This window comes from Alternaria dauci, chromosome 8, assembly GCF_042100115.1.
Source record: "Alternaria dauci strain A2016 chromosome 8, whole genome shotgun sequence".
NCBI classification, from domain to species: Eukaryota; Fungi; Ascomycota; class Dothideomycetes; order Pleosporales; family Pleosporaceae; genus Alternaria; species Alternaria dauci.
Window position 1 is genome coordinate 260,191 of NC_091279.1, and position 25,609 is coordinate 285,799.

The window sequence follows — 25,609 nt, forward strand, 5'->3', positions numbered from 1 at the left end:
GACTCTTGCTACAGCCCCATATGCTTTTCGTAGAGGCCAGAACTTCGGTTGACTGTTGCCTCTACTGTGTACCAGCAGTTTCACAGCGCATGATCAGTCACTACACATCCTGTGTTGCGCTTGAGCGCAGCGCAAGCGTACCGAAATGTCTTTTGGGTGTAGCCCGTCGGATGTGTTGAAGCTGTTGGAGATTTCGACTCGTGTATACCTTGCTTTCAAAGGTACCTATGTTCAGCTACTACCCTGCATCAGCATCTTCCAGGGATGAGCTTGCTAACCACTACACGTAGATGCAAATGAGAACTCCGAAGCTCAAGTTAGTGGACTTGTGAAAGAGTTCACCACTTTCCATACTTGTCTCGAACAGCTAGGCGAGTTGATGAAACAATATGGCCAGCCGATGCCGTTTCCCGTCAAGGACTTCGAAGACACGCTCAAGAGATGCGAAAAGACCCTGGAGCCATACGCTGACCATCTCGTCGATAAGAAAATGTCTGTTAAGAAGTTCATCTTCACAATCCGGTATATCGGGACGGAAAAAGAAATCGATGGACTGAGGAAACAGATCAGCGGCCACTACCAGGCTCTCAATATGTGTATCTCATTTCTCCAATTGTAAGTTCGTCTTTCTTGAGCCTTCTCCAATTGTAAGCGCCATGCGCACTCTGGATTCAGGACTCAGTCGCTGACCACCACTAGGCGCCTTCATCTCGAAGCAACAAAGCAGACTCAGCGTCTTCTCGACGCCGCGCCATCCCGTACAATGAACCTAGGCGGCCGCTCATACTCCACGCTGGGTCTTGGGATTTCCAGCAACCATACGCCATTAGCCCTTGCGCCCCCCGACGAACACCCGTTGTTCAGCGAATGGAGGATCTTTGATCGATGGCTACAAAGCGAGGATGACCGCATCGTTCAAGAAGCAGGAATGTCACGGCCTCTGTCGCTGGGGGATACACCCGCTGCTATACCGAGTGGCGATGTTCAAACTGCTGCCGTGCTCTATCAACTTCGGCGACAGGTTGACGACGCGATACTTATTGAAGAGAATCGCGAGAAGCGGGCCACAGCAGAGAAACGAACACACTTGGCCCCGAGCGACGCGATGAAGCAAAAGGTCCGCGACATGCCGCCAGCACCACCACGAACGTATACTCTCGAGACAGACCACTCTGGCAACTTCACAAAATTTGGCCAAGAACTCATGGGTGATTCAACAGCCACTATCCGTCCCGGCTTGAGCATACGACCATCGTCTCCAGATTATTTTGGCTCTGTCAACTGGACACAATCACCAGCGTCAAAGTCGCTTGATTCAGACCGAACTGCCTCCATATCCACAACAAAAAGTAGCGAATGCTATTCCGCAAGCACTAGCCCAGATAACCCAGCATCTCCCACTCTGCGACGCAGTCTTTCACGCACATCGCTGGCCACCATAGCATTAGGTGACGCTTCACTCGATTGGAAGCGCATCTGCCGCAACGTGCAGGTCGAAAGAAAGTCTCTCAAGTACGGATCCGAAAACTGCGAATGCGAAGTTCGGTGGCGATATCGGGAAGATACTGGCATCTCGTTACGGGCAGTATATTACTCTAGCCAGGACGGAAAGCTACGCACCTGGATTGAACAGCATTTCCCTGCCACTGGGCCATCGATACCATTGACTACCACATACGTCGACGGCGCAGTATCGATTGACTTTCCACGTGGTTCATTCGGAAGATTATACAAACAGTACATTGACATCAAGTACACATTCGTTGGTCACGAGTCAGCAGACAAGTTCCAAACCTTGTTATACACCAACAACGGTGTCGATCCTGCCGAACTCAAATTTGACCGACCCATCCTGGCCATATCGTCAAACAAAAATCCAACCGAGTGCCGCAACAGGAATCTGCGGTTATGGCGGCGCATCGAGACGCAGCTGGTAGACGGCGGGCTTATCACATCTGAGGTTCTGGTTTTGCTATTCTATACAAGCGCACTAGACAAAGAGAAAGGCCACTGGGTTGAAGAGCCGCATTATGCGTTTGAGTGGCTTACGGATTCGGTTTACAAGAAGGATAGCGACAAACTTACTCTTGTCTTTTCGAAAGACCCTTCGCAGTGGGCGGCCGATAAGCTGTTCAAACGCCGCAAGTCATCTGTACGGTCCGAGTCCGAGCCAGCGAACTCTTCTCTCTTTCCAAGAAAACGTAATGATTCTATGGAGATGGCGGGATTAGCGCGATCAGAAAGTGGAGCCTCGGGATCACTGAATGGCTCGCTCAAGTCGCCAGGGAGCATATTTGGAAATGGCAGTGGGTTCTCGAGAGTGGGCAACCTCAATCGGTTTGGTTATTCGGAATTAGAGATCAAGTTTCAGAATAAGAGGGATAGAAGGGCATTTCTGGATGTTTGGAAGCAGCACGTGAAACCGTTGGGTGCGGCTTCATGACCCCGTGCTAAAGAAGAAGAGAGATGGGTAGGATATACTGTACTATAGAAGAAAAAGAAGCGTATTGCGCGACTATGCTGGTGGAAACGATGGTGTTGGTTGCCAAGTTAGATTAATTTATGCTAAACATGTTGTTCAAAACAGCCAGACAGAAAAGGATGAGGGCTTTTTGCAAAACCTTTATAGCAGTTGCTTTGAATACAACACTATAGCATTGGTCTGTAGAGTAATTGATCAACCCCATCAAAGAAAGTAAGGTGAACTCCAGAGGGACGAGGCTTTGCTAGACTTCAGTTCTGTCTGAGTTGATACAGGATCGAAATGATCGCGACCAGGTAAACCAGCCGAAGTCTTGGAATCCCGTCTCTATCCTTCTACCGCTATTGTAAGTAATTCCGGTATTGATTCAACGTAGCAGCAAATCCTGACTATCCCGGTGTGAGTGCGCACAGTACCTAGGCACACCGCTAGTGCGCGATGGACCTCGTCAAAGCCTATACGTTACATGCGTCTTATGTATTGATCTCCTTGGCGATCAGATACAGGAAACTCCATGCGGTAATACCCCTCAAGCCATTGCCAGCATCGGCATAGTGCTTTTCGGAAAAGAGAGCTTTCCGATGTTGAGAACGAAGGGTTGTAAAGCCAAGGCGTGCACCTTGCATAATACGGCACAGTTGGCCCGCAACAGGTTGTTGCTGCATATGCGTACATGAAAGTGGCGTTTTTTTTTTCTCTGAGAAGGAACAAACCCCTGACATGTGAAGTAATGCGTCTATGATTGGATATATAGGATTAAGTCTAGGCAGATTAAACGAGCTACCCATGGCAGGATTTTGGACATCGTTTGGAGAGCAAACAGATTCGTAAAAACAGGAAGAAGGTATAGTTGCAGCATTTGGAGGAAAATAAAAAGAAAGGGTTATTGACAGGTCAGAAACAACAAAGTAGTGCAAGCACGATAGGATGCAGTTCTCCACCTCGATGCAGATCAAGCACACGTCGTGTTGGCAGTCATCTTGCCAAATTCATCCACACTCGTAACGGCACCCGTATCGTCGTATTCGATCCTAACCTGCTGGTTGCTTGAGACAGACGGGTCGCCTACGAGGTAATTGAGGGGCTCGAGTCGCATAGCCGAATGCGCAGAGCTGAACATTGTGTTTGGCAAATCGCCAGTATGCGGGAGGTGGTGCATGCCAAGGTTGAACCAGAGTACTCTGTGTCTTGTTAGTAAGATGTTGTATAATATCAGCTGTGACGCTGATCGCGAATGGGGGTTACGAACAGGTCTTCTTGCTCCAAACTCTCATCGTCGAAGAAGGTCGCAAAATCGACCAACGGATCATCCTTGGAAAATTGGTTATTGGCATCCGCAGCCCGCGGCTCAGTGTCCTTTTGCTGTGTAACGTAAAAGTCGTGCGTTACAAAGGCACCCGTCTTGCCGACATTTGTCGAGTTTGTTTGCGTGAGGTGGATCGTACCGGCAGCTTTCTTAATTCTGTAGCCCGGGTACTCGCCGTATGGGTTCGGTGTATCCTTGTTCACAACCGCGTACAACGTGTTGTCGTTCTCCCCCCAGTTGATCTTGGACTCGCTCTCGTTGTCTACCCATGATCGCTCGGCTTTGAAAGTGTTGTATACGCGGCCTTGACTCCAAGGGTATGTCGTGGAGGTTGGCACAAACTGCAGTTTCTGTACACTGTTCTTCCTTCCGTTGATATCCAGGTCCACCTTGAATGTGAGAGTGTGGTCGTGCGAGCTACCCGAGAGAAAGTCATGGATGTGAAAGCCGTACTCTGGTTCATCCTCCCAGTACGCAGCGGCGATGTACCCAGAAAATCGAGAGGATATTTCGATGCCTCCATCGTAGAAGAAGCTGTAGTCGATCAGGAAGTCGTAGTTGCCTACTGTGGCTACCGTGCGCATGGTGAATTGGATATTCTTTGCTACACTGGTGTGCGGTGCAGATGGTGAGAAAGAATGGCGGCGGATCGGGTAGCCAGCATCGAACTCAAATATGCATATAGCATCCGCTTGGGTCTTGGTTGTATCGCCTTCCGTCCATGTCGCCGGTAGATATGTAGCATGGCTGGGGCAGTCGTACCCCTTGACAAGAGGCTGTAGTGTCGATCCCATACCACTTGTAGTATCGAAGAACGTTGCTTGCGATTGGAAAGGGTCAGATCCGGAGTAGGATGTCAGAGCTTCCTGTAGAGACAACTCGTAAATGATACGTTTGCCTTTGAATTTGATGTCAAACAGCGACAGGCCCTGGTCCTGAGAGACAGCATGGTAGAATGTAAAGTCCATCCAAGATATGTATCCCTCTTCAGCGTCAATCCTGAATCGCTGGTCTCCTTGGGCGACAGACGCCGGCGGTGGTAGATTGTCCAAAGGCATGGGTGTTCCCTGCCTGTCGGTGGACGTCCAGTTCCCCAGTACATTCGGCGGCGGTTTCTGGTAATCGGGATGGTTGATCGCGTCACGGAGCTCATCAGTACTGGCGTAAAACTTTCCATACGAGTACCAGCCGGCGGTTTTCCAATTATCCGCATTCGGTCCAGTCAAATCAAACTTTACAGCAAAACCGAGCGGCTCCACTGTAACACTGCTAAGTTTGGTTCCCGGATCCGCAAAGGCTGCCGCCCAAGAAATGATTCGACCTTCTTCGTCCCAGAAGGGACTACCGAGCCGGAGACCAATGCTACCGGTAAGGAAAGTCTAGGCACACGTGAGTTTCTACATTGCCCACTGCACATATCTTCCAACTTACGGTATTAAACAGTTGCATTGCGATATCCTCGGTCTCTGTCGCGAACCTGGTGAGAAAACTCGTGGCCTCATTAGGTGAGTACATGGGATGTATGGTAGTTCGTCCCGGCTGAGAGTTTTGGAACGGAAAACCCAATGGCTCGACTGCGGTGGCATTGGTTGCTGGTAGCGGCCCTACCATGTACTCTTGCCAGTGTTTTTCTGTCGAGTTGGTGGCACCGCTTTGAACAGTTGCCCGCGCATAACGCCTCGGTGCGGTGGCGTTGTTGTCAAGAAAGGGCAGAGTGTCGGTCTTGTTGGGATGCAGAAGGGCAAGCTGTATTCTGAGATGGTGTTAGCAAGCACCGACTGGTGTTTGGGAGGCTGGACTTACACATAGCTGTCTTGGCTGGATCCTTGATTGCCTGTCAAGCTCATTCTCTCTTGCAGAAGCTCATTGACACTAGCAGCTTCATCCTCGGACAGTGCTTTCCACGGGTTCTCATATGGTGCGCTCACTGTGGGCTGGCGGTCGTATGTCGCCGTATCTTGCGCCGTCGCGACAGAGGCCAAGACGGCAGCACCAAACGTTAGAGACGAAGTCAATTTCATGTTGAACCGGAACGAGAGTAGATGAGCTTGCAGGTTCCGACATGTAGGCCTCTGCAGATTATATGTCCGTCCACTGGACCCTGCCTGGACGGCAAGACGATACCCCTAGGGGCGGTTGTACTGTCATCTTGCGTGCGCATCCCCATAGTTGGCTCGGGTGCTTAGCGATGAGGAGCTATGCCTCAGATGTTGGATTGTTGAGCAAGTTACAAAAACAATATCGCGGTGTAGGTTTGATGCACGCCGTACGCAAGGAGAGGGGTGATTGGCGGCACGGTTCTCTTCGAAGGTCCTGCATACATGCAAGGGGGACTTGACTCCATTTCCAAGCAATACGTATCCAAGCGCCTCTGTTACATAACATGGCCGCTGGCAAAGGTTTTGAGGCAAAAAAGTACAAGCGACTGCGCGGCGTCGAGAAAAGAACGTCTTAGTCTAGCAAGCAAATGTGGTTGGATCATGGTTGAAGTGTCACGCACGGTTTGCAAGTCAGGGGCGGAGCAACCCTTCCGAAAGCTCGGTACGGCAATGCACCCCACAAGAAACAATGGCGGGCAAAAGTGATGCAGCAAAACAAGCTTCTCATGACTACCTGTCGCTGATGCTACCTACGTGTTTCTAGAATTCTGCAAATAGAACCGGTTGGGTTCTCGCATAACCCCAACAGTTGAAGATCGCCGCCGGTCTTGTCGTTCGTTACGCAAGCTACCTAGATAGGTAAGTTGTTCCAAGTCGCGAAGTTTCGTCATCGTCTTCTCTACTCGCCTGCTCTTCAAGCTAAGCTGGGTTGTTTCACGTTCAGCAGCCTTTTTTCGTCCTTTACTTTGACACAGTGATTGCTACGTTGCTTAAATTTTTTCCAACCAACGATCGCGTACTCTAGGAAACGTAGCGGCGGTGACAAGTTTTACATACATTGAACGGCAAGCAGCATCTACGTCTAGAACATAATCAGCGGTATCATCGCTCCACGATTGTTCCGGTGCTTGGGCATTGTGCTGGATCGGAAACGTCTGGAACTCATGTGTGCGTCCCTCCCCATGCGCCTCAGCTGGTCCGACCATGAAGCGAACTCCAGCATACCTGTTGCGAAGTACAGTTTGCGTAACAGCTTTGATAGCCTCTCTATCTCGCGCGACACGTAATATGACTCTGGTCCATCTCGGTCGAAGCCGTGCTTGTAGTGGTGGTGGATGCATTCGTATGCCTCGAGGATATGGTCGAAATATGGTGGTGCTACCATCCTCAGCTCGAATAGGCCCTCTTCCAGACTCGGCTACACATTGTTAGACGCGTGTCATTGAAAGATGAGCGGGCAGCATGCAGCGTACAATGTTGTCATGAGCAACACAAAACTCGCAGCATGGTCCTGTTGCGAGCTCTGGGAATGCCCACCATGGGGCTCGCAACCTTCGCGACGATCGCGGATTGGCATAGCGATGCGCATCTGGAAAGAAGTCAAAGCCATTCCACCACCATGGGTATGGCTGGTATGGCATTTCGTGTTCTCTTTGTTGATGATGTCCAACACGCCACGCTGTGGGATAACGAACAAATGATGCGAAGACAGTGGTGGAGTAGAAGAGTAGACTGTGATATACCTACTGTGTGCGGAGGTCCTTATACCGCTGATTATTGCGCTTGCTCACGTCACACGGTTAATACCAGCCCTGCTTCTTGCACGACCACAAGGATCGGCGGAACGAAAAGGCAGCCCAACTGTACCACGCAAACGAAGTGGCGGTGGTGAGACAGTAATCATGCTCTGCAAGTCAGTCCAGAATCAGTACATGTGCACCAGGCGTCAACGAGGGAGATGACCTCGTTGGAGAGTCTTACGAGGCGCAGGGGCCCCGTAGCAAACAGCTCGACAAGCCCGAGGTTCGTGTGACATGTTCACCGCCGACTGATTGATGTTGGATCATGTTCGTAAGATATGATGGTATGGGGGATGGTTGATTGCTTGTTCATCCCAAGTGCTATGAGGGAGATGGTCGTGGACTGCGGTCCGTCGAAAGGTGATGCGGATGATTCAACGAGCATGCATACGGAGCTCGATCAATTTCAACAGGTTCGGTCGCGTCTTCTGGTAGAGGTTCGTGAGTGTTTGTTGGCCATGGAGTTTCTCAATGTTGCCAACGTGCTGTGTGGTAAATCTGATCATCAGACGTTGCTGCTCCCAAGATGCCGAGCAAGGGTGCGGTTGTGTCCAAAAATGAAGAACCTAGCAGGTTACAATTCTTTGAGTCTTTCCAATTTCCCTGTTGTAAGTTCATGTAGGCTGGCAAAGGCCTATTATCTCTGTATGCGGTAATGCAGACTTCGCGTCGCTAGCGTGTTCCACCAGGTACTGCGCGTGCACATGGTAGGGCTGACATGAGGAAGGCCAGGAGAGCCGCAGGCAGCAACAACTCAATGGGTGCGTACAAGACAGGTGGACTCAATTGATGCAAGATCAGAGGTGCGTCGCCAGAGAAAGGCGCGTGCAAAGATGGGTTAGTGGATTTTTCAAGCCGCGTGCGCACGGGCCACCACTTTACGCGTCGCGCCTGCTACTATCGGTCGTGTCTGCCGCTCCTTCCATTATCGTCGCTCTCCCACCTTGGACAGTTGCAACCCACCCACCGCACCTTCCTCACAGCCTACCCGCCATGGCCTCCAGCGTTCTCGGCAAGAGGACTCGCAGCTCTGCTCGTATAGAAGCTTCAGGTACGAGCCGCGGCGGCTCTGGTCGCGCCTCCTCGATCAACACGTCCCTAACGCGCTCTGCAGAGTCAAAATTGAACGTCGCAACGTGCGCGAAGCGGAGGACCCAGTTTGTCATACACGATGAAGGAGAGATTGAGAATCCCTTTGTGACTCCCAAGAAGCAAAATGTGCGCGACGAGGATGCCATGGACGTGGACGAGCCCGAGGAGAAGGCGTCGATAAAACGCGCGAGGAAGGCAGGCACAACTCCCGCAAAGTCTGGCGCTACATGTACACGGCTCCCCGTTTCGGCAGCAAAAGAGAACTCTCCACAAAAGGCACTCGTGGACATTCCAGACAACTTTGCGCCTACTCCTTCAACACCGAGACATCGCGACGCGCTTGCCGGCAAAGTTGCCGTCACACCCAGACATCGCCTCATCATTGCCGGTCGACCGTTGACACCTCGCACACCACACACCCCAGGCACTCCGCGAAACACTGGGCCAACAATCTACAATGAAGCGCGTCAGGTGTTTGCAAGAGGCTCTGCCCCAACCGCACTGTTTGGTCGGGAAAACGAGAGGAAGGAACTCGACACGTTCATCACAACACGAACCAAGACGAAGAGGTCGGGGTGCATATACGTCTCCGGCCCGCCAGGCACCGGCAAGAGCGCTTTCGTCAACGATGTCTGTCGAACAGTCTCATCGAATGAATCTGTCAGGACCGGATACATCAATTGCATGAGCGTCAAGAACGCCACAGATCTCTACAGAACCTTGCTAGAGGAGTTTGTCGACATTACCGAGATTGCAGAGGGCGACGAGACGCATGCGCTGAGGACTATTTTCATGCAGCGCAAGACGTCTTACGTCGTTACGCTCGATGAAGTGGACCACCTGCTGGAGCTGGACATTGAGCTCTTCTACAACATCTTCGAGTGGTCGTTACACAAAGAATCAGGGCTTGTGCTAGTTGGCATTGCGAACGCGCTGGATCTCACAGACCGGTTCCTCCCGCGACTCAAGGCTCGCGGTCTCAAGCCACAGCTACTACCGTTCCTCCCATACAACGCCACGCAAATATCTTCCGTCATCACTTCAAAACTCAAGGCCCTTCTCCCAGCAGGCTCAACCCAACTACCCTTTATCCACCCAACCGCCATCATGTTCCTCTCCAAGAAAGTAGCCGCCCAGTCCGGCGACCTACGCAAAGCCTTTGACATCTGCCGGCGAGCAATCGACCTCATCGAAGCCGACACACGCGACCAGCACCTCAAGAAAGCCACAGAAATCACCCCATCTCCCACGCCCTCACCCTCAAAAACACCGTTGGTCGAAAAAGTCAATCTTTCCACCTCAGCCATGCGCTCACCCACCAAAACCAAAGACTTCAACAGCATCGTCGCCGCCTCCCTAGCCTCCCTCACCATTGAAACCGCACCACGTGCCACCATTGCCCACATGGCCAAGATCACCGCTGCAGTATTCAGCAACGGCACAAGCCAACGTCTACGAAACCTGAACCTGCAGCAAAAGGCCGTCCTGTGCTCCCTCTCCGCCATGGAGAAGAAGAAGCGCGCCACGGCTATCGATAGCATCTTCGCCACGCCCTCTAGATCCCAGCACACTACATGTCCTACCATCAAAGAACTCTTTGAAGCGTACACCGCGCTGTGCAAACGAGAAAATATTCTGCACCCCCTTACGAGCACCGAGTTTAGGGACATCATAGCCAGTCTGGAGACTCTGTCGCTTGTTTCGGCTGTCGAGGGGAAAGCTGGGTCGCTGGATGTGGGCGCTGGTACCCCAAGTCGGAGGGGCAGGGCGAAGGCGTTTCCGGGGGTTGTGGTCGAGGACCGCAGGGTTGCGAGTGTGGTTGGAGAAAAGGAGTTGGCGGATTCGCTCACAGGGCCTGGAGCGGGGATCCTCAGGGGTATTCTTGAGGGGAGGTGAGGAGACGTTGTTGTTTGTGCTTTGGTACCGGTCGTTTTTTGTGACATCCTCGGTTGAGGCTCTGTGTTTGTGTGTATCTGTTTTGCGGAGCGTGGCGTGGAAGTTTTTGGGCCTGCATCATCGCTCGTGTCGTGAGCAATACTACTTTAGCGTAGCATAGCCGTGTGTACTCTGAGGCATAACAGTTGTACACTTGAAACTCGGTAAATTTCGACCAAAATGCACTTTTACATGGCGGTGATTCGCAGATTCACCAACGGGTACAAGGTCGATATTTTGTGCTTCCGCACCTCCTCATGTCTCAGAGGTTATGGTATCATTCCTGTTCATCCCATCCATACAGACCCTTATATCCCAATCCTCAAACCTTGACGCCCCCTCCTTCAGCAGCATCCCCTTTACTGTTCCTACTCTCTCCTTGCTGTCCATCCGCCGCCCCTTCCCCAGCCTCCTCCTCTTCCTCCCCCTTGTCCTGCCTCAACGTACTCGTCGGCACCTCGCTCTCCATGCCCGCCTTGCGAAACACAGCCTGCATCCAACACCTATACATTTTCAACCTCCTCTGCCTATTCACCAACATGCGTCTATCCACGCCAATATGCGCAACCTCGAACCCCGGTCTGGGAGTCTCGAGATCATTGACATCCTCATGGCTCTGCTCTCCCGTCCTTGAATCCGGATCCCGAAGCGACAAACTCTCAATCCTATCCGCAATCACGCCGTCAGCCTCAGCCGGGGAAATGCTCGTATCCGCGACGTTCCCAATCGACACATCGCGTTTCCGCGCCGCGGGCCCCCGCCAAATGTCCTCGAGCTCAGACTGCTCAAAAAAATAGACGCGCGTGCCGTCGCCACGGACATAAAAGTTTTCTTCCATGTATCGCCCCTTTTTGAAGCGCACCTGGGCGAGGTCGCCGCGGCCGTAGTCGCGGAAAAGGACTTGCCCGCCCGGCTTGAGGACGCGCCAGATGTTGCGGACGGCCTGGTCCCATTGCTTCGGATTCAGCGCACTGAAGATGAAAATCATGAGGACGACGTCGACGCTGCCTTCTGTCAGTCCCGGAGGGAGGCCGCCGTTTTCAGAGTCGGGCGAGGCGGCCACGTCCCAGACATCGGCTTGTATGCGTTCCGGGTCGTATAGTTCGTGGTTCCGTATGAGCTCGACTGCCTTTTTTGAAAAATCACACGCGTGTATCTTCAACCTCTTGTTTTGGCTCCGCTGCAGAATGGGAAACGCACTGTTGCCCGCTCCAGCGCCGACTTCCAGCAAGGTAGCCTCGGGCCCGTCTTCGGCACCTAGTTCCTCCAGTATCGGAAATTCCTGGGCTAGCCACTTGCGGTTCTTGAAGAAATTCGTCTTGTTGTTCTTGTAGAACTGGTTCCACCACTTCTCGGGCTGCTCGTTGTACCGCTTGCGATCAAACTCTGACACGGGCTCTTGCCGCTGTTTGGAATATTGTTCTTCGGAAAAGGCGAGGTAGTTGGAGTCGACGGTGACGTGGTCCCAGGCATTGAATTCGAAAATGTTGTCGCCTTCCTCGAGGTAGCGCGATCCAAACGCGAAAGGATCACTGCGCTTCTGGTTGTTGCTAGGGTCGTGGGAGCGAGAGGGTGGTGCGCGGACAGGCTGCAGAGAAGCGGGTACTCCATAAGCGTCGTTCTCGATGCGTTCTTGCGTGGGTGCAGAGGCGGCATCGAGGGCTTCTGGTGGTGGCGTGGAAGTCGAAGTATGCGGTATAGGATCGACTGTGACTGCGAAGCGCATGTGTTCCATTGCTTTGGACAGTTGCTGCTTCGGTTGTGGCTTTTTGGACATGGTGTTGTCCGTCTGGAACCTAGAGTCGCTGCTATCCTGGGCACCTGCGCCGCTCATAGCGTCTGCGTTTGCGTTCTCCATGGCATCCATATTCGCAGGCGTCGCCGACTTTTGTCAAACTCGCGTACGCGGGGCATGAGATGGGGGGGATAATTCATGGAGGGGAAATTTCGAGCGCTAGTGCCGCACAAAGTTTAGCGGCCGCGGTCCCTGGCAGCGTCATTGCAGAGCCGCATCTCCACTGCTAGCGGCAAATCCACACACGCTCAACTCAAGGTTGATGCGCTCATCGATTCTGCGCTCTCCAAAGACCCCAGCCACCATGTCGAGGTGACACGCATTAACCTCAATCTCAGCACAGTGTCCATCATCCGCCACTTCAAACCCACAATGGCATCCTTACGGTGTGCCCGCCCCTCGGCGCACCGCTGCACGCGTCTCCCCCAGCGCCTCCCCCAACGGCGCACCTTCCTCCCCAACCCCTTCGAAGCCCTCAACTCGGCGCTCCCTTCTTCGTCCTCGCCACCACAAATCCTCACCGCCGTGCGAACTCTCCCTTACCCCTCAGACCCCGTCTACTCCATCATAGCCGACGTACCCAACTACAAAAACTTCCTGCCCTACTGCCAGCGCAGCGACATAACAAAGTGGTCGGCACCGGATAAAGTCTACGGCCGGCGTTGGCCATCAGAAGGCATCTTGACGAGCGGGTTCGGCGGCATAACCGAGAGTTTTGTGAGCAGGGTGTACTGTATACCGGGCCGCTATGTGGAGAGCGTAGGCGGGAACACGGAAACGAGCTTGAAGGCTGAGGATATCGCGCATCATTTACACGGCGAGATGCAGGGCACGGATAGGAGAAAAGGCGAGAATGGCTTGCTTACCCATTTAAGGAGTACGTGGACTGTCGAGTCGATCCAGAACGACCAGACACAGGTTAGCTTAGCCGTGGAGTTTGCTTTCGCAAATCCAATGTACGCGGCCCTGAGTGGGGGCGTGGCGCCCAAGGTGGCAGAATTCATGATCAAGGCGTTTGAGAAGAGAGTGCAAGAACTGTTGAACAACAACCCGGACATGGTAAAGGCGAGCTTAGCCGAATTGGATGGCAGTCGATTGAAGAGGTAGCACACGATAGTCACCACAGAGCTATAGCCAATACAGACGAATGAACAATAATATTTGGTTTGAATAAAGGCCCAATCGCAACAACACCCCTCGTCCGCTACTTCATGCTCTCAAAGTACTTCCTGAATCGCGGCTCGCGCTCCAGGTCACACCGCAACACCGCATCATAACAGCTCATGAGCAGCTGCGGGAACTTGACCGTCCAATATCTTAAATAGCCGCTCGGCAACGGCCCCACCTTGGCCTTGATTGCATCCTCCATGTCCTCGTAGTGGTTCTTCTTGTTCCTGAGCGCCCTCAACAAATCCAACATCTTATCGCCTGTATACTTGCGCTGTTTTCCGAGCGAGTTGATGAAACTCTGATCAAGTTTGGCGAGGAAGTTGCGTCTGTGATCCAGTACGTCTTCTGAATATTCTTCCAGCACCGCCAGGTGTTCCGAGGGCGGGTCTCTAGGTTCACGCTCCCAGTGATCTGAGCAGTCGCAGAGGAAATCAAGACGTTTCTGGTCGTCCCAGAAAAAGGGATGGTTCATGACTTGCAGGGCGTTGGGACGGTCTTCGGGCCTGGGTCGCAGCATCCAATGGATGAGACGATGAGGCTCCACGGAATCGGCACCGAGAAGCAGGCGGTCGAGGTTCGACTTCTCCTTCTTAATGTTGTATTCACGAATCTGCATCCAGCCTTCTTCGTCGTCAAAAGGATGGCAGCCACCGGTGAGAACATAGTAGAAGACGCAGCCCAGAGAAAATATGTCAACGGCTCGCTTGACACCTTGCGCGACCGGATCCGTGGAGCTTGATGAATCGCGAGAGAAACCCTGAGAGCTGCCGTTGGCTAGCTCCTTCGGCTGCGAGATAAGCTCTGGTGCTTTCCAGCCAACCGTGCCTGCATTACCAGTCGTTCCGACGAGGGTACTAACATTATCGGGCAGCGTCTTGCAGAGTCCGAAATCAGATATCACTAGCCGTACGTCATCCTTGGAGGTGATCGAGGGCTGTGCGATCAGTATGTTCTGGGGCTTGATGTCGCGGTGGATGATGCGGAGATGGTGAAGATGATTCAGCCCAGCAGCGAGTTGGTACAAACAAGATGCAGCTTTCCCGCTGATCTTATTCACCAGCTGCTGGTGGTTTTCGGAAAGTTCCTCGCCTGGACGACCGTCCTTGTAAAGGTCAAACAAACTGGCTTGACAGAGTTCGACAGCGATATATAGGAAGTTCTCGTCCCTCTCGTCGTCAAAGTATCGAATGACATTCGGGTGGGGGTCGCTGTTTTGTAGTAGCTTCACCTCTTGCTCTGCAAGTCCGAAGTATTGTGGCAACATGCGTTTGACAGCCACCTTGACTTCCTGCAAGGAAAATTAGTATGCTATCTTTATCGAGAATGCGCGAAGAATGTCATTCCTGAACGACCGACATGTTCGATCGTGATAGGCTGACTTGTTCAACGTACCTTCCATTTGCCCTCAAAGACAAACGTCCCCCCACTTCCGTTGCCAAGAAGACGATCTTGATCAATCGTCAACTTGCCGATCCTTTTAATCTCGGAGATGTTTTGTACATCGCCGCCGCTCACAGTAAGCTCATCGGGTTGCAGGCGAGGCCCGACCTCGAGTTGCTTGGCCGCGTTCACAATGCGATTGACCTCGTCTTCTTCCTTCTGCTGATTCTTGCTGAGTTTGCGTCCACCACGTCTACCCCGATGTGCCTTCTTCTTCTTGGGAGTCGCGGGCGCGGCGGATGGATCCTGTGAAATGTCATCGACACTACTAGCCATGGGTTGAGCATCTGTGCTGGGTGTGGGGCCAGGTGGGGTAGCTTCGTCTTCACTGGGAGAACTACGTTCGACAGTGGTAGTTCTAGAAAGAGGCGAAAGATCTTCGTCTTCCTCGTCTGGGACGTCGAAAGTCACTTTCTTCTCCTTGACTTCCTCAGCAACAGGTACGACGATATCAGCCTCTGCTACGCTTTCCACAGTTGGCCTCTCAGGAACAATGTCCTCGCCAACACCCACCGGTAGATTCTCCCCTTTTACGGGCTTGACTACCGGCTCGGTAGAGGCAGACAATGAAGTGGGCGACAAATTAGCCCTGGTTGGATGCAAAAGTCTGTTGAGGAAGCTCAAAGAGGATTGTCGTATTGTTGGCTTCACAGTAGCTCCCAAGACGACGGCGGCGATTATAAAGGAAACAAAGAGTGTGATGGATGCCTTTGTCGTCTGCGCCTGAGTTGGCGCTTCAATCGTTGGCTGTTCGTGTTGCTCAAGAGGCGATGTCTCAGGCGGGTTGGACACGACTTGGTCGTTCAAAGTCGGATAGTAAGTCGTGGCGGCGATGCCCGGTAGCTGTGCCTGCTGGCTAGGGACCCTATAGTCCAGTCTGTGGACGCCGATGAGGCTCCTCCTATCCGGCAACACGTAGGCCGAGTCCCAATCGTAGGACACCTGGTTCTGCTTGTAGCAAGCTGCATCGGGTGCACCGTCGGTCACGGCGGGGTAGTTGACTTCTGAAAGAGCATACCAAGCCCCTGATTCAGTCATGTTGAGCAGGACGTGGTTAGCTTTGTCATCCGAAAAGATGGGGCCGGCTGGTTGTGGGAGCAACACCAGAGGCGGCTCGTTTGACTGGTCGTTCAGAGGCCGAGCGACGTCAAAGACACGTGCTACCGGGTAAGGCAGACGTTGTCTGTAGAGGGGACGCTGGTGCGATCTCGGCCGCTTGTAGTCAAAGGCGATGACTTCGCCGTTGTACATTGTGTAGATGTACTGCTTGTCCAGGGTCTGATCATACTGGGACTGCAAGTCCTTGTCTCGGCTGTTTGGGTTCCACTCTGCATACTTGAGCGTGCAAATGTGCTCGTTCGTCTTCTTGTTGTGGATGGTGATGGTGTACTGGGTCTGGCCAATGTCGATGATGCCCCGGCAATCGCGTTCGCGAGAGCTGAAGAAGTTCTTCGAGTCGGGAGCGCAGCTATCGTCGTAGGGGAAGTTGCCGCCCGGAGTGAAGCTCTGCTTGACAATGCCCGAGGCAGCGTCGACGAGCAGCATAAACGTCTTCTTCTCGACGTTGTAGACGACGGGCAGTTCCGGGTCATCGCTCGAGTAGGGTGCATTCTCAGCCAATTGCTTGACCGTGACGCCCAAGTGCTGTAGTTGGGGGTGCGGGCCTGGGGTGAGGAGGTAGAGAGCTCCGTCCTCCCTGGGCTCGACAATCCACACAAAGGGCTGGTGGTGGGGGCTGGTCTTGTCCTGGGAGACGTTGTAGATGGTCTCCAACATGGGGCGGCCGCTCAGCTCCCAGATCTCCTCGCCGTTGTAGCGGTCGCGTGCGTGGATATGGCCATCGACGGTCGCCAAGAGAACAAAGTCCTCCACTTCCCAATCCTGCAGAGAGCGCGCACTGGGGATGAGGCCTCCCGAGGCAGCGTATCTGGCAGGATGGGCTCTGACAGCACTGATGGCTGGAGCAGAAGGAACTTTGGTAGCTACGGCGCGCACATTCTGGTCGTTCAAGGGCGTGTAGGCATGACGTTTGTGGGCGTCGCCTGCACTGTCTTTGAGGCTGGGCTGTCCGTGGTGGTGGTGGTGGTGGGGAGGAGGATGGGGGGGTTTGATCATGTTTGCATGCTGCACGTGCACCTCGGCGTGGGGAGAGGAGCTGCCGACATGGTGGTTGAGTGGTTGCTGCTGCTGAGCTGCCACGAGCGTGATGAGGAGAAGGGCGAGCGTCGTGAGCGTCGTGCCAGCACCGGGCGGCCGGCGCGGACGCGGCATGGCGGGTCGTACGTCGATGGAGTGGGAAGCCTAGCGAAGGCGGCGAGGGCGGGGGTGATGGAGCATCAGTAGGAGGTGATGAGGTTTGGGCGAGAGAAGAAGAAGCCGTGATTTTGGCCTCGATATTAACCTGCGGGGGGGGGCTGCTGCATTCTGGGCGTGCGCCGTAAACTGGGGGTCTCGCCGGGGGCCTCGTCAGCCCGCCCGCCAACTAAGCTGCTTCCCGACACGCTCGCCTGTTTCCCTTGTTTTAGCACCAGCCCTGGCCCCGTGCTGTGTTGCTGCCCACGCAGGTACCGGCAACACGGCCAAATACTAGACAAGATGCTCGTCGTTGCCCTCGTCCATCTTCTTCTTGTCGTTGCTGGCCTTTTTATCGTCTCGCTGTGACTCCGCCCACGGTACAGTCAGCAAGGGAACACCCGGAGCACCCGGAGCACCCGAGCTGCACCACGCCCCAACAGCCCCCCATGTTTCCCTCAAAGTCCGACTGTCATCCTGCGGCAAGTGCCATCATCAGAGTATAAATCTCTGCTCGAGACGCCAATATGGAACAGATGATGTGAGCACCAGAGCAGCCCTCGCAGCTTACTCAGCCACTACTTGTTACTTGTTGGTAGCTCAAACTCTCCGTGGCGTGCAGCTTCACTTAACCTTCGGCCGTGCCGGCCCTCACGGCCACACTTGTCACACGACGAACAGGAAAGCTTCGTCTTCAACGTCCTCGTCTGGATACATTCATGTCTGTTCGTAGTATACACTCTATCTAGTGTCGAATCCTTGTGACGACATGATGCTTGCTCACCCCACCTCTACATGCGCTCACGTCTCCGTGGTGCGCTTCGGATGATGTTATCTACTCGTAGCAGCAACTGTACTCATGTTAGATTGATGCTCGAGCCAAACATGTGGGGTAAACTTACCTCTGCAGCCTCTGATGCTGACGACACCACCGCGCGCTTGAGCTTGTAGCTCTCGATGACGCCCAGCTCCCGCATGTCCGTAATACCACCTCCCGGGGACAGGAGATCCAGGCCTGAGCTGGTCAGGCCCGAGTAGACCGCTTTTCGGAGGCGTGTGACTAGGTCGCTTGAGTCGAAGCCAGCGTTGTCGGCCAAGATGGTGGGTAGTTGTTGGAGCGCCTTGGAGAAGGACTCGACAGCGATGGCCTTTTTGCCAGCCACGTTCTGTGCCGCCTCCGCTACGGCCTTTGCCATGTTCATCTCCGCGCAGCCACCACCTAGCGTTGTCCTTGGCTCTTTGACCGTTTGCGAGAGAACCGCAAGTGCGTCGTGTAGCGATCGCTCAGCCTCGTCAAGAAGCTGCTCGGTTGCACCGCGGAGGACAATGGTGCATGCCCGTCCAGCATTGATACCCGAGAATCTGATCAACACATCCTCTCCGATGATGACCTCTTCGACCAGGTCGCAATGGCCCAGCTTGACGTTCTCCGGGTGGTCAAAGGTCGATGTGATCTCACCGCCAGTGACTAGGGCTAGGCGCTCAATGCCGTCAAAGTCGGCATGCTCAATGGAGCAGATGCCAGCATCCGCAAAGAGTTGCTCTGGCCAGTTGTAGATGAGCTGTCGGTTGACGAAACAGTTGATGCCGTGTGCCTTGATGCGCTCGACCTTGGCCTTCATCTTCTCGCGCTCAGCCTTTTCCAGCTCAGCGAGCTTGCCCGTCGAGTCGACCTTGACCCGTGCACCAAAGATCTTGATCTTGTCTGTGTCCATGGCTGTGTTCGCGACCAGAATCTTGGCGTTTTCTATCCGCTTCGGCTGGTTCACACCAAACTTCTTGTCCAGGATGAAGCCCTCGTCCAGGTACGAGTCCTTTAGCTTTCCGCCGGCCTTTTTGATGATCTGGATGTGCGTAAGGTCGGTCGATCCACCAAGCTTGAGGACGGCATCGACGGCAAGCTTGGAAAACTGTTGTCGGTCTTGCGAGAGCACCTTTGAGCTCAGCGTTGTTCGGGCAATGGCCTCGAGGTCTTTCCTGAAAGCCTGCTCGTCGCTGCTGTGGTCCACGGCAATCTTCTCCAGCGCCTTGAGCGCCGCAGAGCTCGCTATCCTGTAGCCCTCGATGATGGTCTGGGGGTGGATCTTCTGGTCGACCAGCTTCTCGGCCTCGCGCAGCAGTTCGGCGGCCAGGACAGTGACTGATGTGGTTCCGTCGCCGACCTCGTCATCCTGGACTTTTGAGATGTTGACCAAGACCTTGGCAGCGGCGTTGTCGAGGGCAATCGCCTTGAGGATGGTAGCGCCGTCGTTTGTGACCATGATCTCGCCCGTGGAACTTGACATGTGTAAGTGCAAAGCATGGTATGGCGGGGCAGCGGCCACCTACGCAGACTGTAATATCTTGTCCATGCCCTTGGGGCCCAGTGTGCTCTTGACCAAGTCTCCAACAGCGATGGCTCCTACAAAGGCCGAGAGACGCGCATTCTCGCCCTTCTCCTCGGTGACATCCTCCGCAAAGATCTGGGTGGGGTTGGACTGCGTGCGAGTTAGTGCTTGTGTTGCTTTTTGCAGCGAGGCGTGCGGCATACCATGGTGAACGCACTCGTAAACAGACAAAGAGGGGTATCTCGGAAGGCGTGGGGTTGTTGGTTTGGTGGTGCCTGAACGCGACTTTTTTCTCGACCTGCCCGCGTTGAAGCTGTGTTTGCCGTGTTTGCGCCCGGAGCTTCCCCGGCCAATGGTTCCACCGGCGCCCGTGACCTTTTGGATGCCTACCACTTTTGCTGCTTCACGGCTCCAATCGCCTGGACATCTGTATTCGACCTGGACCTGTAGCTCCTTCCCGCTGCCACTCGACTGCCGCATCATCCCACCACTTTTCCCCGCGCAAAATGTCCAAGCGACCGGCGCTAGAACCTCTCGAGGACGTCTACGACGCGCCTTCTCCAGCACCAAAGCGCGCCAAGGTCGAAGATGAAGACATGGAAAGCCCCGACGCCGATGGCGCGACTAGCAATGGCCATCTCATGTCACCACGCGAGCAAGACCGAGACAAGATAGACATCACAGGCGCATACGAGGAGGAGCATGCGGAGCTTGAGGAAGCCGGCGCATTAGACGACGACGATGATGATGATGACGAGCCCGCAGTCGCTGCGCCAAAACGCCAGACCGCTCCAGAAGCCGGCTACACAGATCTATACCTTGATACGATAAATCGCAAAGTCCTCGACTTCGACTTCGAGAAACTATGCTCCGTGACCCTCTCCAACATCAACGTGTATGCCTGTCTGGTATGCGGGAAATACTACCAAGGTCGCGGCCCAAAATCGCAGGCCTATTTCCATGCGCTGGAGGAGGGTCATCATGTATACGTCAACATGGAGACGAAGAAGGTCTATGTGCTCCCAGAGGGCTACGAAGTGACATCCAAGTCGTTGGACGACATCAAGTTCGTTGTGGATCCGCGCATGAGCAAAGAAGAGGTCGCGAAGCTAGACAAAGAGCCAAAGGTGTCATGGGACCTCTCCAACCGAGAGTACATCCCAGGTTTCGTTGGCATGAACAACATCAAAGCGAACGATTACTTCAACGTTGTAATACAAGCTCTCTCTCATGTCTCTCCCTTGCGGAACTACTTCATGCTGGAAGATTTGTCGACCCGGCCGCAGCTCGCACAGCGCTTCAGCACCCTCGTCCGCAAGATTTGGAACCCGCGGGCCTTCAAAACTCACGTCTCACCCCACGAACTCCTTCAAGAGATTGCCCTCCGGTCATCGAAACGCTTTACTCTCTCCGACCAGTCAGATCCCGTCGACTTCCTCTCATGGTTCCTCAACAACCTCCACCTAGCCGTCGGCGGCTCGCGAACAAAACCCAACAGCAGCATAATCCAAAAAGTATTCCAAGGCACGCTAAAAATCGAGCAGCAAGAAATCACTGCCCGTGCAGATGCCGGCGATCGCCTCCGCTTCGAAGACGCCGCTGTTCAAACCGAGATATCGCGTTTCCTCGTGCTGACCCTCGACCTACCCGCCGCCCCTCTATTTCAAGACGCGCTCGAGAAGAACATCATCCCACAGGTTCCCCTCGTCAACATCCTCTCAAAATACAACGGGGTCACTCCACAAGAAAAGTCAAAGAACCGCGTTCGCTACCGCCTCCTACACCCTTTACCTCCTTACCTCCTCTTCAACATCAAGCGCTTCTCCAAGAACAAATTCGTTTCGGAACGCAACCCGACTATTGTCACCTTCCCCGTTCACTCCCTCGACATGTCGCCGTACGTCGAGCCGAGTCAAGAGCACCCTCCCGGCGAGCCCATCTGGTATGATCTCGTAGCCAACATCACGCATGAGGCGGTCAAGAAAAAGGACGATAGTGTCGAGGGTGAGCAGGAGAGCAAGGTTTGGAGAGTGCAGGTCAAGGATCGGGCGAGAGAGGAGTGGTACGGCATTCAAGATTTGTATGTCGAGAAGGAGAGGGCTGAGACGCTGTTTACCAAGGAAGCATATCTCATGGTCTGGGAGAGGAGAAAGGGGCAGAAACCAAAGGGGCGGTAGAGGGAGCAAGTAGTTGTGGTGGTCTTGTATAAGTATTTTGGGGCGCATTTTTGGAAAAAGTCCTTGTTGGGGAATCAATACGATGACTTCTTGTGCCTGGATTTAGCATCGAAGGGGAAGACATTAATGTAAAGACTATTTTACATCACTGTTGATGCATCGGCTTTTTTTGATGTTTTTTCTGATACTTTATGCAATAGCCAAGGCAACAACGATCCCCCATCATACAGAACATGGCCATTCCGGATCTGACCTGGCTACGTCCTTTTCGAACTACCTCGAAGCTTGAGATTCAGCCAAGATTTATCAAACTGAATCAGCACGCTATCTAAATTGACGTTTTCAAAACACGTATGGCTGTCAAACATGGTCATAGCAGAGCCCCCCTCTCATACCACACATGCAAATCCAGCGAAATAGAAGAAAGAGAGAAGGTACAACTATACCCTCAGGCCGTTCACATTCATCTCTATACACACGCACACGTCATGTTTCGCACCAACCTTCCCCACCTGTTCCCAAACAAAAAAACGAAAAGAGGTTATAAAAAAAAAAGAAACAACCTTCTCACCACATAATCCCCTTCCACTCAAACGCACCATCAATGTTCCTCCACCTCCCCTCCTGCACCGCCCCGCCCCACCCCATCATAACAGCCAACAACCTACAACTCGTACTACTCACCGTACAAACCACCGTATCCGCCTTACCCAACACACTCAAATCGAGCAGATACGCGCGCCCCACGAGCTCCCTAAGTTTCATCGCGCTCTCCGGCACAGCCGCATTCTCGCCATTGACTTTATTCACGTCCTCGGCGTTGGCAACAGGCTGGCCCAGCGAAAAAAACACGTCGCGGTAAAACCCGCCTTCCCAACCTGTAATCTCGTCGATCCAAGTATTTTTCTTCGGCTGCGATTGCGCGGCTTCGAGAGCGGCTTTTGTGGCGAGGACGATGCGGTCTTGGGCGCGGATACTGTTTGGGCCTAGTTCGGGGGAGTCGTAGACGAGAGGGTCGTCGGAGGCGAGAATAATTTTTGAGGTTGTATGGCGGGGGACAAGGGGGTCGGTGGAAGAAGAAGAAGAAGAAGAAGAGAAGGGGGAAAAGAGTAGACTGCGTTTGGCCATTTTCTTCCGCAGTCCGCCTTCGACGAGGTCAATGTAGAGATCGCGGGCTGTGTCGACGTAGCGGGCTAGTGGGATGTAGTCCTTTTGGTATTGGTATTCCATGGGATGTTTGTCGCCGTGGCGGACGTGCATGGCGATGCTGAGGCCGCCTTCGCTCTTGACTTCACCGTACATTTCCAGTGCGCGTTGGAGGACGTAGGCTTCGTCGTCTGAGCGGAGTTTGAACAGGGCTTCGTAGCCTGTTCGGGCGAGGTTGAAGATTTTAGATTGGCGCTGCACACCCATCTTTGTTGGGTCCTCCCACTCGTCTGTGAAGGAATGTCCAAACGTGGATTTCATCGTTGCTCCGCTGACGACAATGTGGCGGGCAGTGTGAGGGCAGGGGACAATGTGGGAGCTGGGAGGAGGGAGGCAATTCGCAGAGGGTGGAGGCTGGAAGTAAGAGGAGTACTTTCCATATGGCCTGGTGGTGGTGTCAGCGTCAATCATCCGGCAATCAGAAACCCAGATACATACCAACGAGTGTCATCAATGAAGAAGGCGCGCTTCTCAGCTTTCGCCAAACCATACGACATCCACATACGCATCAGCGTGTTGCCAAAACCTGCATCCTCCGTTTCCATGACATATGTCAAAGTCCTGTCACAGACCTTGAGTCCTTCGGTAGAGATGCCATCCCGAATAGCCTCGTCCTCGACGAAGCTCTTGGGTCTTCCTGCAGCCTTGGATGGTGGCAACAGCCCTTGTTGTTCCGCTTCTTGTACATCAATATAGTACTGATCCTGCTGGTAGTAGTTCAACATTCTCTTCGCAAAGCCAGCCGACGCCTTTGCCTCTTGTCTGATTTCCTTTGAGACTTCCATAGACTGACGGCAGATATCACGGTACTGTGCCGGACGAAGCGGGAACTCGTAGTCGGATGGTATCGATACGGTCCATCTCATCTTCCCCTTTGCATCCTGCAGCGCCAGAGCCACAGGTTCGTGCGGTAACTGACTGCCACCAACCATCTCCCATTCCTCTTCGTTGCCATCCTCATACGTGGCTGCGCCTTGAGAGTTGGCGTATATCTGCCTCAGCACAATCCATAGTAGGAACGCTACACCACAGCAGCCTATCAGTATCCGCTTCACCAACTTTGAATGACTCGGCTGTGTAGTCTTCTTTCCATGTTTCGGCAGCAGACTAGGAAGGCTCGGACTCGGTGGTGGGGACCTCCCAAGCAGACCGCGTCTTGACGGGACCGTGGGAGAGAGGAAAGCACTCGAAGTAGCAGAATGAGGTGGCGGGCTCAGTTGTGAATAGTGCGCTGTCGACTGTATAGACAGATTCGGATTCCGTCTAACATGCATCTTGGAAAGCTTCTTCGCAGCCTGGTTTAGCATATCGAATGCGAGACACCGAGTCGACTGGAGTGATCGGCGTATGCGTCGTCACCGTTCGTGGAGAGGGACAACGTCGGATATAGCCAAGTCGAGCGGCTTTTCTGCAGTGCACAGTAATACAGTGATGACGAAGCTGTAATGCCGGTATATGCAGGCTGGTAGACGTCACCTCTGACCCTGCAGAGAACGCTCCAACAAGCAAGTAAAGATGTAATCGTAGTCAAAGGAGGGGACGTAGGCACCGCCTATCAGAATAAGCAAAACAAGTCTGGAGAAAAAAAAAAAAAGTACAAGAATGTAGAACTTCAATGCCCCTCGTTCGCTCACGGTACGAAAGCAAAGGGAAGAAGTGAGTAGACGGGAACGCTCAAGAAGCCATTTCGAAAAGGGCGGCGGGCAAGCCTAAGGCGTGTGTGTTCTTGAAAGAGAGGCACCCCCTCCCTTTGGTGCAAGACGAGTTTCACAACCAGAAACAATCCCCGATGTCCGAGCAGGATCCCGCAGTTAAATGATCTCCATCAAGGAGCGTCCGAGTCCCTTCTTGCCACGACGGAAGGAAAAAAAGCTAGTAAGCGACTGGAGCGACGACCCAGGAAGCGCTGCAAAGACCGAGATAGGATCAAAGGTAAGATTGCCGGAGATCGCACTTGCTTGATGCAGAAAGGTTGCAACGAAGAATGCGGAAGGCGCAAGGGAGGGACCTCATTTTGTCGCATGTTGCGCGGGCCAGGGCGTCGTTGTTTCAGAATGGGCCTCTAGTGCAACGTTGTCGACGCACTGGTGTGCTGACTCGAGGGATTGGGCTCCGGCGCTAGACGCCTTTGGTGCTAGACTCGAGGTTGCCAAAACCACATGACAGTGACACCACGTCGCTTACACCAATGGCGGCTCGACATCTCTGGAAGTGTACGCTGTAAATTTGGCTTAGAGGACATGTCGTCAGATGTATATGCACACATATCAAAGCAAAACTGCTATTTAAGAGTATTCTCCGGGACATGCAGTAAGACGGCGGCTGGCTATGCAACCTAGGAACTTCAAGATCCCGAGGCACGGCAAGTAAAGCTCTGCTGTGCCGTACATGGCGTACTATGTATAATCAGCCTCGGAGTATGTGCAAATTACTCGCGTCTTAGCGCTCTAAAATCTCTCGAGAGGCGGGTATGCAAGTAGTAAAATAGCAGCTGCTCCGTCTCTTTCGGGATTCCTCGGCACGACGAGTCTAGTAAGCGCTGTAGTGCCTCGCGCACCACGTACTATGAACACATCTCGGGTACACATTTACAAATTACTCACGTGTTAGCGGTTTAGAATCCTACGGAGGACGGTACTCACGAATGCCAAAGCAGCGCTTGTCCTGTTGCGTGTAGACCCTGAAAAGTTTGCAACCAAGTCATCTTC

At 53.4% G+C, this 25,609-nt stretch overlaps 9 protein-coding genes across 9 annotated transcripts; 4 read left to right on the forward strand and 5 right to left on the reverse strand.

The window, feature by feature from the left end:
* Positions 1-145: 145 nt before the first annotated feature.
* Positions 146-2,443, forward strand: ACET3X_008021 (uncharacterized protein; the record flags this gene model as incomplete). Its single annotated transcript, XM_069454616.1, has 3 exons — positions 146-221; positions 291-615; positions 700-2,443. The coding sequence occupies 3 exons, from the start codon at positions 146-148 to the stop codon at positions 2,441-2,443; spliced, it is 2,145 nt and encodes a 714-aa protein (XP_069303623.1).
* A 778-nt stretch (positions 2,444-3,221) lies between these two features.
* On the reverse strand, positions 3,222-6,249 carry ACET3X_008022 (uncharacterized protein). Its single transcript, XM_069454627.1, has 4 exons — positions 5,592-6,249; positions 5,220-5,541; positions 3,732-5,167; positions 3,222-3,663 (listed from the first exon to the last, which is right to left on the reverse strand). Exons 1-4 carry the CDS (start codon positions 5,807-5,809, stop codon positions 3,435-3,437), a joined length of 2,205 nt encoding a protein of 734 aa, XP_069303624.1. The 5' UTR covers positions 5,810-6,249; the 3' UTR covers positions 3,222-3,434.
* Positions 6,250-8,460: 2,211 nt separating this feature from the next.
* ACET3X_008023 (uncharacterized protein) lies at positions 8,461-10,455 on the forward strand (the record flags this gene model as incomplete). The annotated part of the gene is made up of 2 exons (XM_069454638.1): positions 8,461-8,518; positions 8,582-10,455. 2 exons carry the CDS (start codon positions 8,461-8,463, stop codon positions 10,453-10,455), a joined length of 1,932 nt encoding a protein of 643 aa, XP_069303625.1.
* Positions 10,456-10,816: 361 nt separating this feature from the next.
* ACET3X_008024 (uncharacterized protein) lies at positions 10,817-12,361 on the reverse strand (the record flags this gene model as incomplete). The annotated part of the gene is made up of 1 exon (XM_069454650.1): positions 10,817-12,361. One exon carries the CDS (start codon positions 12,359-12,361, stop codon positions 10,817-10,819), a length of 1,545 nt encoding a protein of 514 aa, XP_069303626.1.
* Positions 12,362-12,661: 300 nt separating this feature from the next.
* Positions 12,662-13,396, forward strand: ACET3X_008025 (uncharacterized protein; the record flags this gene model as incomplete). Its single annotated transcript, XM_069454661.1, has 1 exon — positions 12,662-13,396. One exon carries the CDS (start codon positions 12,662-12,664, stop codon positions 13,394-13,396), a length of 735 nt encoding a protein of 244 aa, XP_069303627.1.
* Positions 13,397-13,493: 97 nt separating this feature from the next.
* On the reverse strand, positions 13,494-17,170 carry ACET3X_008026 (uncharacterized protein; the record flags this gene model as incomplete). The annotated part of the gene is made up of 2 exons (XM_069454672.1): positions 13,494-14,747; positions 14,852-17,170. The coding sequence occupies 2 exons, from the start codon at positions 17,168-17,170 to the stop codon at positions 13,494-13,496; spliced, it is 3,573 nt and encodes a 1,190-aa protein (XP_069303628.1).
* A 720-nt stretch (positions 17,171-17,890) lies between these two features.
* ACET3X_008027 (uncharacterized protein) lies at positions 17,891-19,792 on the reverse strand. Its single transcript, XM_069454683.1, has 4 exons — positions 19,722-19,792; positions 19,520-19,668; positions 18,094-19,468; positions 17,891-18,042 (listed from the first exon to the last, which is right to left on the reverse strand). Exons 1-4 carry the CDS (start codon positions 19,722-19,724, stop codon positions 17,983-17,985), a joined length of 1,587 nt encoding a protein of 528 aa, XP_069303629.1. The 5' UTR covers positions 19,725-19,792; the 3' UTR covers positions 17,891-17,982.
* A 232-nt stretch (positions 19,793-20,024) lies between these two features.
* Positions 20,025-21,695, forward strand: ACET3X_008028 (uncharacterized protein; the record flags this gene model as incomplete). Its single annotated transcript, XM_069454694.1, has 1 exon — positions 20,025-21,695. The coding sequence occupies one exon, from the start codon at positions 20,025-20,027 to the stop codon at positions 21,693-21,695; it is 1,671 nt and encodes a 556-aa protein (XP_069303630.1).
* A 342-nt stretch (positions 21,696-22,037) lies between these two features.
* ACET3X_008029 (uncharacterized protein) lies at positions 22,038-24,208 on the reverse strand (the record flags this gene model as incomplete). Its single annotated transcript, XM_069454705.1, has 3 exons — positions 22,038-22,052; positions 22,380-23,286; positions 23,340-24,208. The coding sequence occupies 3 exons, from the start codon at positions 24,206-24,208 to the stop codon at positions 22,038-22,040; spliced, it is 1,791 nt and encodes a 596-aa protein (XP_069303631.1).
* Positions 24,209-25,609: the final 1,401 nt, after the last annotated feature.

Bases quoted from the DNA above. Each gene is read 5' to 3' on its own strand.
- ACET3X_008022 (XM_069454627.1), bottom strand. From the start codon at position 5,809: ATGAAATTGACTTCGTCTCTAACGTTTGGTGCTGCCGTCTTGGCCTCT. The intron at 5,542-5,591 runs GTAAGTCCAGCC...ACACCATCTCAG, and splicing joins TCCAGCCAAGACAGCTATGT to AATACAGCTTGCCCTTCTGC. The intron at 5,168-5,219 runs GTAAGTTGGAAG...ACGTGTGCCTAG, and splicing joins CAATGCAACTGTTTAATACC to ACTTTCCTTACCGGTAGCAT.
- ACET3X_008027 (XM_069454683.1), bottom strand. The intron at 19,469-19,519 runs GTAGGTGGCCGC...ACACATGTCAAG, and splicing joins GACAAGATATTACAGTCTGC to TTCCACGGGCGAGATCATGG. The intron at 18,043-18,093 runs GTAAGTTTACCC...ACATGAGTACAG, and splicing joins CAGCATCAGAGGCTGCAGAG to TTGCTGCTACGAGTAGATAA.